The 17504-nt window shown below is 38.9% G+C and overlaps 1 protein-coding gene across 1 annotated transcript in view; it reads right to left on the reverse strand.

Moving 5' to 3' along the window:
* The window catches only part of Qless (decaprenyl diphosphate synthase subunit 1 qless), a 45068-nt gene that overhangs the window by 13339 nt on the left and 14225 nt on the right, over nt 1–17504 (reverse strand). The window contains exon 2 of the mRNA XM_076902839.1: nt 14–166. Coding sequence (XP_076758954.1) covers nt 14–166 — 153 coding nt within the window. The remainder of the gene's footprint in view (nt 1–13; nt 167–17504) is intronic.

Below are 17504 nucleotides of genomic sequence, written 5' to 3' on the forward strand. Positions count from 1 at the left end.
TGCGAACACTGACCTCTCGTATATCATCGTACACATCCTTTAGATCGTCTTCGAGAAGTCGGTAGGGATCGACCTGGTAATCGTGCATAGAGCCAGGCAGCTGCGTTTGCATGGAGCTCATCATCCTGGCCATATTCGGCCTGCAGTCTCGTATGCTCGGTCTACTCTGCAAGGAAAAAGAATCATTCATTACTGATGGAAAGAAAGAAACGCGCACGGTAGAAAGTGTAAACGTGATTCGAAAGATTTAACGTGGAATTCGTGCCATTTTTCGGAACGCCCTGATAGTTCTGGCCAGTTTTATGTAACTAGAAATGTAAGAAAGTATGAAGTTTTTGTAAAAAATGATTGTTCTCGGAAATATACGAAGTGCAATGAAACGCGTACAGTATGGGCATCCAAAAGTTTATAATTTTAATTTGAAATGAAAAGAATCTGCTTGATAATGACGTATACCACGAGCAACTAAAGAGAATATGTGAAGTATTTAAATAAATCTCATGAATTGTAATGACTACGTTTAATGCCACGTATATTAGTAATATGAAACGTTGCCATAGCAAATAACTAAGAATGTTACACCCTATGCGCTATAAGTAGCAATACATTAATGTTACGAATGCATTCAGTGCATCGTGAAGCTGTTAATCACAGAACGTGTCGTTCAGCCTGATATACATCGACCTTTACTACTTCCTTCGCGCTGTCGCTGCGTGTCTGTCTGATATATCACTGATATTACTACTCAAGAAACGCGTGACTGAAATACTGGTCGTTTATCGTGAAAATTTCTATACGTAACATACTTATTTATAAAACAAACAGTTAAAAAATTATGTTTCGTGTCATTTGAGGCGTTTCTTTCTTCTAACTATAATTAACTCGAGACTAGTTTTTATTTATAGGAATCGTCTAATTTGAATTACAACCAGGACAATGTTTACTGAAATAAAAAATTCCGTTCCTTCCTAATTTATTATTATAATTCAAACATTTTATGGTGTTTCAACTCTTTTAAAACTACTCTACAATTCTCAGCGTTCCTTTTCAACAACTCTGCGCTCTCAATTCTCATCGACCAGTATCCCCTCGATTCTTCTATTCCTCTTTTCTCACTTCGTCCCTATTCGAGCCCCAGAAAACCCACCCATCGATTACAATACACTGATTTCCCGTTCGAATACGCGAAACGCGTAATACTAGACAGACCACGTTCCACACGGAGCGATGATTGCTGTTTGCGTACAAGAAGTCCGTGATACCAACGACACTGTTTATGTTTCGCGTGCACGTAACGGGTCGACGCGTCTCTTTTACCCGGTAGCTACTTTTAACCACTTTAGCGACGATGCGTCGGGACGGCATTCTTTCGCGACGCGTACACGGATGTCTACTTTCGTCATCGGGACTCGATTCCGATTTCTTAGCATTCACCGAGCCGCGGGACAGTAGCGATTATCCGGTTGCGATTCTCGATGGCCGTCAGCTGCTGCGCGAGATCCGCCACATAGATCTGACGTGTCAGGATACGCGAGTAAATGGCAGACGATGCCGTTTCGCGGGTTCGCGTCTGATGTCGGAGGATCGATCGGGGTCAAGCCAGGCAAATAGCGCTCGCGTCTAGACGAGGACGCGATAAATGCAACGGCTGTGCAACCGCGCGCCATTGTCGCTTCAGGCTGATTATTCTACTTGTCGACGAAGCTGCGCGTTAGAGACCTTTCGGGTTTCTTCAATCTTCTTGGCTAACTGAACACGTGTGACGCATATTGAATATTGTACATGGTAGTTTTGCGTTATTGGGTCGACGAACGTCACACGTTTGGTCATTTAGGGTATCATGAAGTTCGTAAAATGTTTTCTACTCGTCCATTGATCGCTTGAGCGAATCGATTGTTTGTTTTATTTGTAAGGACGGGGTGTGGAAAGAAAATCGTTGCAAGAAAGTGTCAACGTTTCAAGCGATTAAGTTAATTCGCCTTGTTCAGATTGAATCATAGCTCTACGTGTTAAAAGTGAAACGAAGTGACACGAATGCATACGAACTTTGATCGATTACATTTTTTTGCATAATATCGTAGGTCTGCTTAAGAAAAATGAATAGAAGTGACGCGAACGCGCAGGGTCTCCGATTCGTTTCGATATTTCTAATGGCTTTAAATGCAGTAATGCTCTGATTAGTTTCTCGTTTTATGTATGCATGATTAGTGACAATGTGGAAAAAATAATGTCCGTGATTATTCTCTTCTCTAGACTGCTCCATGCAAATCAGTCAATCGATTAATCAAACCATTTTTAGTGCGTCCGGCTAATCTCGTGCAACCACGACTTTAATAATATGTATCTTCGCGATCAATATTTAAATATCGACAGAATTCCTGCAATTCCTATCGAATTTTTCGCGTATCACTCTTCAATTATAAAAATAAAATAAGGCCATAAAAAGTTCGACAGCAATTTCAAATTATACAATTACAATTCTAGCAATAAAAATCTACATGACAAATCACCCTTAAATATGCTACAATTTCATTCGAGTCATTAACAAATGCCTTCGTCACGTTCACCTCAATTCCATTTTGTTCTACTTTAAAAAAAAAAGAATCCATAAAAATGCAATTTTCGTCCCTCCACCGCCCACTTAATTTAAAACCTTCGACAGATCATAATTAAACTGACAAGGCGTTTTCAAGCAGTAGAGAGACCGTTGGTTGCCAACAATTACAAGCACGTTAGAATGCGGTCGGTCATAAAAACGAACTTTGAACGACACGAATTAACTATCGTCCCTCCTACGTATTTTTGAAAATGCGTGGGGAATCGCGGTACTATGGCGGAGAATTTCCGTTTTCGCGGATACGGCACGGCGGCTGGTCGACCTACGACGAAACGAACGGCGTGTTTATAGGAGGACACGCAACATTGAGCAATGACCGTGTTCGATGTGTGGCCATGCGTGTCGCGCGATTTCCATGGCACGCTAACCGCTTATTACATTCTTGGATAACTAGTTTCAGGGCAATAGGCAAGTTCACTACCCCACTTTTACCTTTCGTATGTTACTTCGTTACTCAAGGCCAACGGAACGAGAAAATAACGCATCGAACGCGCGGGAACAGATGTCCTGCCTAATTTTTCTATCCCCATTAGCGAAGTTGTAGTTGTACACGAAATAAACGAGCGAAAATCTTTGGACTGAAGCGTTCTATCATGTTCTCGACACGTGACTAATCGAAAATTAATTTCGATGAAATGACAGAATACTCTCTTATTTTTAATTATGGTTCCTCCAATTTAAAAAGCGCTGACGATGCATTATTTGTAAAGAGAAGGAATAGAAAAAAAAGAATTGTATTATGTAGCCTAATGTTACTCTTGAATACACTAATTGCAAGCACGTAAGGTATATGTACGTGCAATTAAATCAGTAATTATTCTGGCTGGTATTAATAACCGCCACTAATGAATTATTCAAACGATTCGAACAATAGGATACGCAACGAATATCGTCAGAAGATGATCCAACGGTGATTTCTTTGCTCTAAATACCTTCATTACCAAAATCAGCGTTACTTCGTTAACTTCGCCAGGTCCTGAGAACGCGAACGTAAAACGAATTCTATCGCGCTTCCTTCGTTTCTCTCTAATTGGGAATTAAATTAAATTCCTGTTATATCTCGTTGGTCATTAATCGAATTTTTTGTCGTAATCACACGAGCAATAAACGTCTATTCTAATCATTATGCTATTTTTTACTAAGAAGTAAGAATAGCTAATCTCCGGAACGAAATTCCTGGGGACGTGTGAAACGGTTCCTAGCGGTGAGGGAAAATTTGTTGCGCGATTGCGTACGAAGTTATTGCCCGTAAAATTTCGGCATCCGACGTTGTCTGATAACTCGTCTGAAAGTTGGACGAGCAGGATCTGGACACGAAGAATGTACTCGAGTGGGATTCAAACTCGGTGAAAGTATGTGAACCGTCCTCCAGCTATCACGTATTTACGTTCACGAAATTCAATATTAAATAACAAACTGCGTTGATTGAAAAATTCATTGATTTCTTCAAAACCACTAAAAGTCACTTCTAAAAATCATTTCTTAATACCTTCCACATCATCTTCGTGTAGATATAAAAAGTGTTTGGAACATTTAAAAAGATATATTCACAATTTAATGCCACTCAAGCTGTGCAGAAAATTTCTTCTGTGGGGTAAAACACCCCGTGTGAAACACCGTATGGATGCTCTAAATGATGTATCATGTTTAATGGAGAAGAATTGTTGGTTGGAACGATTGATACGTTATTCTATCGGTTATGCGAACGGAGATATTTTTAGAAGAAAGTCGAAGACTTTCCTTTCGGAAGGAAAAGTCGGTCGCCATAAAGGGTGGTGAAACGCTTATGAAACCTCCCTGGATGCGGGGCGTCACGCGCACGACGGTTAACGCGCACAACTCTTAAGTCGATGGTAATGAACCCCTCTCTTCGTTAGCCGGAACTTTCTCAAATTCTTTTAATAAAATACTTGTGTGGTTGCTGACTACTAGACGGTCATGTAAATGAGCGACTATTTTAATCCCAATCGCGTAGCATTCATGGAATTTCGAATGACTATGGCGGATGATCGACCTAGCCGACACCAAGGCCTTCCGACTAGAATCGATTCTCAAATAGGCGTTCAAATCAAAATTTATAATTGAACGAATCTGTTTCATCGTTTTATAGGAATTCAAGTACAATAAAGGTGTAATATTTTTCGAAAATTTAGTCATTCGCTGTCAAGTTTATTAAAATTCCAGGCGTGAGACAGGAATTTCTTCTTTGAAAAGAGAACACAGTTAAAAGTAAAGGATGACAGAATCCTTTCCAAAATTATTTCTGAAACCATCGTTGATTTGCTAATTCCACAATCAGTGAAAGTGTTCGGCAAATGTTTTTCCTGTTTCGAGCACTGTTCTTAAATAAATGGAAAAAAAGAAGGACGTCTGCCCGTGCTAATATTGCTACACGCCAAAAAAAGGCCGTAATTACACGCGTTGTGTAAAAACAAACGCGAGGACTCCTCCGATCTTGCTCCTGATCCTGTTACTAGAACTAGCTACGTTCGCGTAACATCGTCTAACACGTAACACATCAAGTATATTTAATTACCAACCGGTTCTACCCGCAAACTAATTCCTTGATCGACTCCGCCATGTCTCACGCCCCTACGCGACCTTAATGACGAACAGATCTTCGCAACTTCGTCGAGCTATGATTCCTCATCTTCTGCAACTTTGTATCTCATTCAGTTGCTCTGATTCCACAACTGGTTTAGCAACGCTTCTCCTTCTTTCTCTTGCGACTACTTCGTATTTTTTTTGTGAATTACGGACACGCGTAAAACATGTTGCAATCGAAGAATGCCGTTACACGTACAGCCGCCACACATGACTGCTTGGAGGCTAGATGATTTTTAGGATTCATGCGCAGAACGGTAGATCGGTAAGCTGTTCGCATTCTTCAGATTACGAGAATTTCCATTCTCAATTCTTCCGTATTGACGATTTTTTTGGATCGAGCGTCCATCTATGTTTTCTGTGCGAGGAATAGAAAATCGAGTAAATCGAGAGTATAATCGATGAAATAGGGATAATAAAGAAATAGAAGGGTGACTGAGGAGAATCCATTCGATTCTTCACTGAACAGGTTCACCGTTTTACCGGTTAATTTATTCGTGGTAAAAGTCAAGGACCAGCGACGCGTCGCGGATTTCGAGAACAGAAGCAGAACGGGCACGCCTCGAGTACACGTGGCTCGAATATCATTTCTGCGATTCCTCGTCGATTTCCTCGAAAAAATTTTTTCCTTACGATTGGCCTAACCGTTCGAAATTATGTTACTTGCGAGCGTTGCCACGCGTTACAGGAGAAGACGCGTCTGACGCGATGTCTGCTGATTTTCGGAAGCGATTGTATCACAAGAAGGTATCGTGCGAAATTTCTTTTGTTAATTAATTGCAGTAATACTTACTTATTTTTAATTAGACACAAATACAATGGTTTGCATAAAATTAGCATTTACATCAGTGGTTCTACTTATTCGTTTGACTGTATTCAACGAGTTGAGACAGAAGTGTAACCCATTTTTTTTCTTCAAACATGTGCTTTACTGATTGAAACCACTTAGGGCTTCCCTTGCTCTCGTGGATCTTTGGTGTTTCAATTGTCAACAGAAAATACACAGAAAAATGTTCGAATATCATCGCCAGACTGAAAGTAGGCTCCTTTCGCTTTTTTTTTCATTCAACAGGGTCCGTATAATTTAATATGCAAATTTCGTACTTTCTCTCTCAAACCTGGATAAAGAATTATAAATGGCACGAAGTTTGCTATCGATATCCTTCTCTAACTTAACGTTCTCGTCGCATCACTTCATTTTAGGTACCACGAATTCTAATTTTCATTAATTTAGTACAAGTATTGACAAATAATTGTGGCAGAAGAAATTAAACAATGTCCAAATTGATCGAGTAAAAATAATAGAATAATATCTGTCAAAGATTTTGTTACTTTTCAGTACACGCAAAAGATTGAGATTTGAGTTATTAAAAATGTTAGATATCGATGTAATTATAGCACTAGTATCTATGTGAAATAAATTTGCACTTCGACTCAATCTTACTCTCTTGTCGCTACGTTCTCCTCTAATCAACCCGTCCACGAAATCGCTAATGATGCTGCTGCAGCTTAAAAATAATATCGAATCCTAATTGTGTTAATTTTATTCTGCACAGGCCTGTTTAACGTTTGTTAATATTCATCGTTGTTTCGAGGAAGAGACGAGACTTTAATTACAAGTAGCGGCGACAGTGCTTCGAGGAAGGTATTGCGTCTAAGGTAGATGAAAATTCAGACGTGGAACTCCATGATTGATGTACGCACGGTATCAATTAAACAGATGTTGGAACACATGAGGTAAATTTTATCGTGCTACATTTGTCAAAATTAACATTGTGATTTTACTTAACCTTCGATGCTTTATTATTCACAACTACGTCCATCGATTGTATATTTAATTTTCTTTTATAGCACATATTTAATTTCCGTCGACAATTTTTACGAAACACCGTAACCAACCTATTGTCGACAGAACCTGTATTTGAAGGATATAGTTTCTTGACAATTTCTTTTAAAAAACATCCTGCGACGACGATCCGAACGACTGCGTACGACGGATGGCGCAAGATTGCATGTCTCTCGTGGAAGTGCTTCTGTCGCAACACACTTCTCGACTCGCACCTGTGTATGTTATTCGAAAGGAACTACAAAAAATTCGGAAAAGAAAAGAAAATGTGAACCACTTTATTCCTCTTCAGAAAAAAAGGAGAGTTAGCTGTCGCTGCAAAATACTTAACCCAAAAACGTTCGAAAATTCTCGCGTCACTCTATTCTCAATAAATTAGTGACACTAAAAAATATACACCAAATACTATAAAATAAAAATATTTGATTTTCATTTGCACGCTAGCTACGTTCATACAAACGCCATTTTCGTTCCTTTTTTACTACCATTTGCAGCACGGACTGGTATTTAAAATTAGGTTGCAAAATTTACACCTAAAAGACCCAATAAATTTATCAATATATATAATCAAATACCAAAGCGTCCTAGTTTCTATCGAGCCACACAGATTTATGATGTTTGCAGTTTCACGAAACAGTTTACTAATCGCCCACGATTATACAGCACGAATCACAAGTGCGTATATGCTATAATAGTGGACGTAAGTGGAAACGCAATCATCCGTATCTAACAAAAGAGAGATACGGTCGTTGCCCTTAACAGTTTGCTAGCTACGCCCACATTGCTTAAGGAATACCTTAAATGCTTTTACGCGAAAAGTAAGATAAGATCATTCCGTCATTACTACTTCATTTACCCCTATAACGAGTGAACGCAATCGCGTTCGAATTAGATAAAAACGCACGAATTAGAAAGTCATTTTACAATTCATGCGCGACAGGACGTGGTAGAAATAACAACAGAAAGAAAAAAAGGAAAGAAAAGGAAGGGAAAAAAAATCGTTTCTCACGGCGAGTGTGAACAAAGTAGCAAACTGCTAATTATAATCAATGACACGAAGCGAAAAACGTTTTGCGGTCGGCATGAAGATCAGATACAATATGTATGTATATACCATGATCGTAAAAACTGAGCAGAAATTGTAGAAACGCTTGTCTCCGTATAAATAATGGTAATTTACGGAAATTGCTACCAGTTCAGTTTACGTGCCAAGAGCAGGTTTGCTTACGGTGACTCAGAATAACTACAATTTCTCGCGAATTATGTTCTAACCGAAGAATAACATTCTTCTCGTTTAAGGGTCCATCTCGTGGAAAATCAAGTTTAAATATTCACGACATGAGTACGCGTGTACTTAATTAGAAACCAGTTTTATTTACAGACGAGTGCCAGCACGCTTTTACATTTCGTTCGTTCGAAATGAAATGTTTCATTATACACAATAAACGAGTATACATGAACGTATAACATGTAAGACAGTACCGAAAAATTAAGAATTCAATTTAATTACTCTTAAGCGTTCTTCTTTAATTAAAATTCATTTTCAATTCTTTATTTTCTGACACAAAGTAGACAACACTGATAAACAATAACATCATGGCAACATCGTATGTTCAAATTAGCCTCGTTTCCTCCAACTCTTATCCCCAATGCGTATCTACATAATCACCTAAACATCACCCACATTAATTAGTCATATTAAGTCTTCCATCACCATGCTCGAACTGATACACATCTTTGCCATCGTTGCGAAAGCTTTCGACTCAATTAAACCCGTGCCTAATTCAAAAAAATGGATCAACGCTTATCAAGCTTGTTCGATCTTCCAAAGTTTCACTGTTCACCAGTCAAGCATTAACGAGATCTATCTATAAAACGCTCTTTCATCGGTCGGACGGGTGTTCAACGGGCAGTTACATCATCGAACGGTTTTGCACCTCGGATTTTACGAATCGCCACGGTGGAACAGAAAAGTTTCTGGGACCAGGTTCGTCCTAAATCGTCGATTCAGGCTTTCTGCGAAAGGAGAAAGTAATGTTACATGCTCGGACAGTTCGTCTACGCGGAGTGGACTTTGCCAAGCCGAATAATCGATTGAGGATACCGCAAACTTTGCCAGGAACAGTTGTCATCGGTTGTCCAGAGCTCACAGCTGACTTTAAGCGACGCGTTTGTATGAATTTGCCTCGTTGCGGATCAAATAATTGCATTTATTAGTGATACTGTGATTCTTTGCGATCCTATTTGTATGCGTATACACTCAGAGAAAGAGGAAGAACTAGATCTGATGAATTTTTTCTATACACGAATACAATTTCAGGAGGGTTGTACATTTGCAGAGTTTCTCAAAATTTCGAAACAGTGATATCGAGTATGGCAAATGATTTGCATTAGGATTGACGAACAGGTCTTGCAACAATATTCAAATTAGCGAATAAATTTTTTTATGCAATATTTCATGGTATTATATAACAGAAAGTGGTCCAAGAGTCTTCCAAGAAATTTACACACATTCGTACGCATAACGCGACCTATCATAAACTTTAAAGAAGAAAAAATCACGTTTAAAGTAAATAGTTTTTCGTGGACTCAGTGGACGATGCGAATATCATTATCGTGTCTCAAACAACCTTTTTTCTGTACATTTTCTTGATCAAATATTAAAGGAAACAGGTATAAATTTCGTATCTTGAGAGTTTACTCTAAGCTTGTAAAAAGATTCAGTCAAAGGTTGCTCCACATCGACGAACGAAATCCACGAAAGGTGACGAAGTTCATAAATATTGCCAGTATCGGTAGAAATTAATTATTATCGCTGCAATCCCTTTTATAAATGGTCGTCACGTATTTGTTCCCCTGCGTACGAGCGTGCAACTTCTTCTTTTCTCTAGCCGCCTCTACGACAAAGATGATCGTTGCGACACGGTGTTTATCCAGTTTCGAGCAAGGCGCGTCTAGTGAAATGGTGACATTTCGATTTGTATAAAAAATTGCTATCAATCATAGGATCACTTTTTATAGTCGTAACGTATGAAAAATGTGTAGAACGTTAAAAATAGAAGCATCATTGAAGGAGAAGGCAAACGATCGTCGCTAAAATTATCTTGAAAACCTTGCAAAAAATTGTTATTATATATGGTATATACTGGGAATTTTCGAGTAATGAACAGTCAACAGATTGTCAGTCACATGTCGAGTAATTACACTTAATGGTTTTGTGCATCGCCGTGACCTAAAAATATTGGTGGCTAATAGAATTCGTGGTACTGCAGATTTCTTAATTCTGTGTATGCGTCTGAGTGATTAACCTTGCAACGAGTTCTTTTTACGAAATCGCTGGATAAAGTCTGTAAGGTAACAAGCTGATTTTGTTGTTTTGTTTTAATGCGTTCACCAGTGATGCAACGTATGGCAAGAGCGACTTAAATCGCCTTTTCCTCAGGGATATGGGTCAAGTGTATTTTATGCAAATTGATAAGGTTTTTTATCAATTTGTCCTTAAGTGCTATTGAAAGCGTACAATAATTATCATTATATATAGATATATGTTAATCACTGACAGTAAATCTATATGATAAAAATTCTGTTTGTCTTCGGAGACGAGAAAGAAATTGATACTTTTTAAATGAAAGTTGCATTGTCCATTTCGAGACAAAGGAACAAGCTCAATTTTAGTTGAAACTTGAAAGAATACCTGACTTCAATTCGTGACGAAGTAATTTCAAATTACCCAAACTTCCAAATAACTCAAAAACAATTAATTCAATTAATGAGGCCTTTACTCGAAACTTCAAGGAATATTTGAAGTCAATTCACGGTAAAATCGCCTCAAGTTATTTGAACTTCCAGGCAACTTAAAGTCAAGTAACTCGACTAACGAGCACAAAGCATAACTAGACTTCCCGCAACTAGTTCACAGCGGTACGTAGTTCTACGGTACTTTGAGGCATCTAACCACCCATTCGAAGCACGTTCTGCATCTCGAGTCGATGACAAGGCTGAAGATCAATCTCGATGACGAAGAAGCGATGTTTGTTAAGCAAGTTAGTCGAGAATCTTCAGTTTCATCGATTCTGCTCGAAGGACGCTTTCACCCTGTCATTAGAATCAGCAAAACGCGTGACATTAGATGCTGGAAAAGAATGAGCATACTTCGATGAGTGGACGGATCAAAAGTTATATAATTGAAAGAAGGCATTGCATCCGTTTGTACAATAGTTTGTCTTACGAATGGAATTTCGAATGAGTTATGCCACGTTTATCTTTTGTAATTAACTTTCAGACAGCTTTATCTTCTTGTGGAATGGAAAGAATTTATCGAAGACACTCGAAATATCGTAAGCGAATTACCTTACAAGGCCGAGTGAACGTAAGATAGTAAAGGGACGAGTCAAGAAACGGTTCAGGGAGCGTAAAATAAAGAAAGGGGAAATCCATTCTAACCGAATTGCGAAGAGCAAGCATTTTTCGACACTTGAACCGTGTCGTTACCAAATCTTTAGAGCACAAGCAGCCGCGCCTGTTTGCCTAGCTGAAAAACTTTCACTCCTTTGCCAAAGAATGCCGCGGAGAAGCGACGGACAGGCGATTTCGAGTAAAAGTGTTAAATTTCACTCTCTTACCCGTGCACCATTTGTCGCGAGTGTTTAATCAGCGATACCGCGAAAAGTTCTGAGGAACATTGTTAAACGCGTGTCGAACTCGATTTTCTTTTAAGAAATCGGGGAACAGATGGCAAGAGCGTCTGGCGAAATGTTAACCATATATTATTAATCATCAGTTGCGACATTGAGGAGGATTTTTGCGGCATCGGAGTTCGTAGAGATGTCGTTACGAATCGACGCTGTGACCGCGATTAGTTGGTTCAGCGTCCTCGTTTCCAGGATTTTCATCCGTCGTTTCTTTATCGCCAGAGTTGATTGAACTCTCGACGAACGTAACGATTATCACTTAGAATAGAATCAAATAAAAGACTCCATACGTGGATTATTTGAACTTTAGAAATTCTCACATGCTTTTTTTTATTTCGAATGAATCACTTACTACCAAGTAAATTTAGTCATTAATTTACCTGACTTTCATTCGCCATTCACTACTTTAAATTGAGCATTGACTACAATAAAAACGATACAATCGATAATTTATTCGATACTGAAGCGGCGCGATAGGTATCTAAATCCACGATTTGCTTCTCGCATCGAATGCAATCTACGATCATCAAGAATAACGGAGAAAACGAGCAAAGTAGGCTTAGAATTCACTGTCGCTCGTCCGGGTCAACGATGACCCAGAAGAGTCTCTCTATCTTTCGAAAGAACCTGTACGGCTCGTCAGGAACCTATCCGCGCGTTCCTTTGCGTTCACGTGCGTCTCCACAGCGAACGACGTATACGAGTTGCACCGATCAGCCTGGGCTTCGAGTTCTCGAACAACGATATCGAACGTCGAGAGCCGTACGGAGTGGGAAAATACACTTTCTCCGAGTGTCCTGGCCGACCCACATTTTGGAATCACTCCGCGCCACGGTCATGGATGCTGATGACCGTCGACGAACTATACGAACGCGCGCTTTAAAATGGAATAAATCCAGCCGATAGAATCAAGGTCGCTCACGTCAGGTAGCCAGACATTTTTCCTACATTTTCCAATATTTTAACTAGTCTTATGGAGTAATAGATAACTTGATGTATCAGATGATATTTCGGTTAAATGAAAATCAATGTTTCGTTGAAGATATGATTTCTAGAAATTAGTATCAAAATAGGAAGCATCAAAATTAGTAATGCATTACACTGCATATTAGTAGATAAAGACAAGTCTTTATGGAATAACAGGAGCCAGATTCGCGCATGTTTTAATTTACTCGTTAAAACATGGTGCTTAAATTTGACCTCGCATAAAAAAATAAATTCCGCTAACAAAAGGTTTTCAATTGAAAATTACTAATCTCCCAAGCAGAGTGTCAGATCTCAGCTGAAAGCTCGGACTCGAATGTGCAACAGGTGCAACGGATAGCCACGTAAAACAAAGATTCGCTGGATCGATGATACGCCAGGGTCCATTGACCAGACCTACAACAAATCGCATCGCGGATGGCAGAGCTCGAACAATCAAGGTCACCAGGCATTCCTTCACAACTTTCCACGAACGTTTTATCGTAGCCAACAATCGTAGTTGTCCACTTTTCCCTCTCCGAATAGACCAACCAACAAGTAGCACGACGTTCGACGATGAATGAACGGGAACGAAATGGGCTCTCGAGACCAACTGACGCTCTACGCTGGTTTCTGATCGTTTCTCTGGTCATCAAGCAGTCGAGAACCATCGAGCTATTTTCTCGTTTTGCCAATCGCTCGGAAACAAAGAGACGTCCTTGCGCGGCGTCTATAATACAGTTACCACCCTTTTGTAGACGGAGCAGACTTAAAATCGAGTACTATGTAGAACAGAGTTCTGTAAGAGCTTTAAATGTGAAGATTCGTTTATCAAAGGAATAAAATTGAATTCCTACGGTAACTGCTGCGTTCTCCATTTCGCTTCGTAATTTATTCGGTTAAATTAATCAGGGAAAATTGTACTCTCGTTTCTTTATAGCAGTAGATAATAATACTTAAAACTGGTTTCGAGTGGAGAAACAAATCAACCGTGAATCAATCGGGTTGCTTTTTTTGTTCGGGGTGGAAATGTCCGGCCGACGTGTCGCGGATGGAGTTACGACCTTGGGAAAAACCCAGCAAGGTAACAGAATCGAGGCTGAGAACGGTGTACACCTGGGTAGGTGTTTTAAGTTTACGATGCGTCGATATCTGTAGAGTTAGGGTGTTGAAAGTGGGGGATTTCGAGAAGATACCTAACCCCTGTATCCTCCAACTGTGAAACTAATAACTAAAGGTACATACTAATAAAATGTCCTCAAATACAACCGTCTACAAAATATAATTTACACCATAAAATGGTTTTCGAAGCAAGAAATTCTATATATTAGGACTGGAACCACAATACAGACGATATGAAACGGTGATTCGAAAAGTTGAGCTACGAAAGTTGAAATGACAGAGGGTTAATTCTATGATATAAAAAGTAAGGCAAAAATGGAGAGAGACTGAAGCGCGTTGCTTTGGTTTGCTATAGAATAGGAGAGGAAAGATAGAAAAAAAGAGAGGGAAGAATGATTCGTTCTGGACCTTTTAGCGAACTCGTCAGTAAGGCTACCCAGCAGACCCTGCCTTAGGTGCGGGGATGTTAGGGATAGGTCAGGAAATTGTATATATGGAAACGGATAGGAAACCGTGTGCCTTTAAGAAACTGCAGATGTCGTTGTCCCTTTACTAGCGAGTGTCGCAGGGCCGTCACAGAGACGAAGTTGTAATTAAGACTTTCTTTTCGATGGAAATGACCGTGAAAATTGTTTATATACGCATGCGTTAATGGAGAATCATAAATCTGTCAAACGAAAACAATCACGCAAGATCTCGTTACGCGTCACGCTGTTTTATAAGCTTTCAGTGTATTACTTGAAAGGATTTCAAACTTGTGAGTGTCTTTGTGACACTTCAAGATCAACTATGTATCTTCAATTTTTTTTATCGAAACTGTGTTTAATAGTAATTTTTTGCGAATTTAATTAATAGTTTAATTACTACTAATATAGATCGTCCATGAGAAACGAAGGGAACAGCTATATAAATATATAATAATGAGGCTTGTTTAATTACTGTATTTTAATATGCATTAGCTGGTCACGGTTTCAGATCTCTGGAATATACATATGATGTACATGTCTTCGTAAAGAGTGTCACAGAACTAACTTTGTTTTCAATTACACGTTCGTGTTCTTATAATGAATTTTTAAGTGTATCTTTGAAGGCCAGTTCGAGATGCATCTTAATGTCTTCAGTAGCTTTTCTGCTTGTAATATTCTTGTTGCACGATTTCTTCTCATTTAACGAAGGTAACCGGTCTCTTAAAAAAAATTGCCAGAAACATGATCCATCCCAGACGTCCTTCAGTAGCATTTGTTCAACAACCACAGGAATAACTACCTTTTTAAGGATAGGCAAAAATTTCTCAGAATAAAAAAACAGATTCTTTTAACTGATCAGATTACTTGTCGGTCGGCTTTTTCGTTGCATTTCGTAAATTGCATTGGCGCTGATTGCATCCAGTCCTTGAAAACTGGCTTACTCCAGTTATCCTTCGACTGCATATTTTTCAACGAATTGAAAGGACGATAACATCATTTAAGGACAGGAGAATTTCGCGAGTAGATGGATGATACACATTTCTGTACACGACCACACAAGACTGCAATTGAAACGTTGATCGAATCTGATGATCCTTGAAAGTTAGGGTTTATTCTGGTTACCCTTCGGCTGCAGATTTTTCAACGAGGATACTGATGTAAGTTTTTCGTCTACTTTTTTGGTAATTGACCATAGTACTTATTATACTGATTGATTTTTCTATTTATGGTCTTGGGCAATCAAAGCTTCTACCGCCGATGATGTATTTTTAGCACATGGGTTTCGACATGGTCACCATTGACGAAAGAAAGTGAAAGACGAGCGTGAGACTGAAGTGGGTCACAGGTGCCCATCCACCTAAAGGGCTAGCGTTCTTAATCTAAATTGCAGAGTCTGTGAGGTCATTCAAGAATTAAATCCATTCATTTCCAAATCATTTCTGATATTCCATGAGTGAACTTTAGTATCGACGATAACGAGAAAAGACCCACGGTAGAGTATTCGTTATGAACACCCGTTATCCAAACGTTCTACTAATGAGACGTCCCATAATCTGAACCTGATTTAATGAATGAATCTGTTAATGATAAGCTATTACTCCGTCTCCTTTAATTTTATCTGAAATATGTAGAAAGATGAAAAATAATGATTCCTTTTATTTTACACTTAATGCGAGGAGGAAAATGGTGAGAAGCCATGTTTGGTAGATCTTGCGATCAGGTTTATTAATAGGTACCTCAAGGTAACTTGAGGTCATTCAATCCTGCATATATAGTGTTCTGCTACAGATGGACTAAAGAGTATGAATATATAGAACGAAATTGAAAACTAACAAAACTTTGTAATTTTATCTTAAATATTATTATACATAAAACTGAGGATTAAAGTACTTATTGCTTGATTATACGAAAATCTGCTTACTGGAATACTGTTGTTTATGTATATATTATACCTACATTTAACAAAGAGCCCGCAAACAGGTTCAAAGAAAGTTTTTTTCGTATGATCGAGAAGGAGAGAAACATATATGGTGGCGAACGTCCGAGACGTCTCAATTCGAATTTTATTACACGCTTCGAGAAAGGGAATGAGAAATCCAAGATCGACTTTAGTTCGTAGCAGTTAGGTTAAATAACTATGATTTAGAGAATATTGCATTTATGCAAACTGTCTGAGAAAGCACTTAACGTTTCTCTTGAAAGCCACCGAGTACACAAACTGGTGAGAATTATCGATCGAACGTTTGATTTATGGACTGTAAATCTTAAAATATCATTTTTATAATGCGTGTTAGATAAATGCGTGTAAATTACTTGTTACCATGTTGACGTCTCATTAATTGTGGATTTATATTACCGTTAATACACACTCTGATCTCTATGAATAATGATTAAAGTAATTTAATTTATCAGTTTTATGGAATCTCAGTTTGATGTAGAAAACAAAAGTCTTCAAAATTCTATCTATTTTTAAAAAAGTCCTCAATCATAATCAGATACTGCTTAATCCGTATACGCTCGTAAAAGAATAATGGAAGGGTAATCTACTCAAGGCTGAACATCAGAATTTCGTCATTAAAACTCTACCATCGAGACGCGTAATCCGACGATTACGCGCAGAAAAATGACAGGTTTCTAATCGAATGGTCACAAAGCGAGCAGAAGGCCACAGTAGTTCCGCGTAGATACGTCTGATCTTCGTCGGATTCTACTACTTCCTCGGTGGCCGGTGCGCACGTTCACAGGCATAATTGAAAGGCAATTCGACGGAGACGCTCGCCATTATGGGAAAGTGGCGTACGTGCCTAAAAGGACACGTACGCGGCCATGACTGTACCTCGAACGACCTTGGCCTACCAAAATTCCCCTTTCACGAAGAAGAAGTCGAACGACGAAGCCCGATAATTCGTTTGATTCCAATAGGAGCAGTATCGTTCAATGGCGTCCAAGAACGATTTTCATGTCATTAGAGACTCAATTTCTGCGTACCCTGCTCGTATTGGGCTTCAACGATGAAACATTCAGATTTTTATATTGAAACCTGGAGAATTTGATTTCTTTCAGTCTCTGCGTAGATTCTGACGCGTCATCAATTCATAAACATGTCGAAAGAATGAGGGTCAGTGTTTTGCTGGTTATTAGAATGTATTATGCAATTATATTGAGTAATTTAACTGCAAAGAGTCACAGCGAAT

The sequence above is a fragment of the Xylocopa sonorina genome, chromosome 10 (genome assembly GCF_050948175.1).
Source record: "Xylocopa sonorina isolate GNS202 chromosome 10, iyXylSono1_principal, whole genome shotgun sequence".
NCBI lineage: Eukaryota > Metazoa > Arthropoda > Insecta > Hymenoptera > Apidae > Xylocopa > Xylocopa sonorina.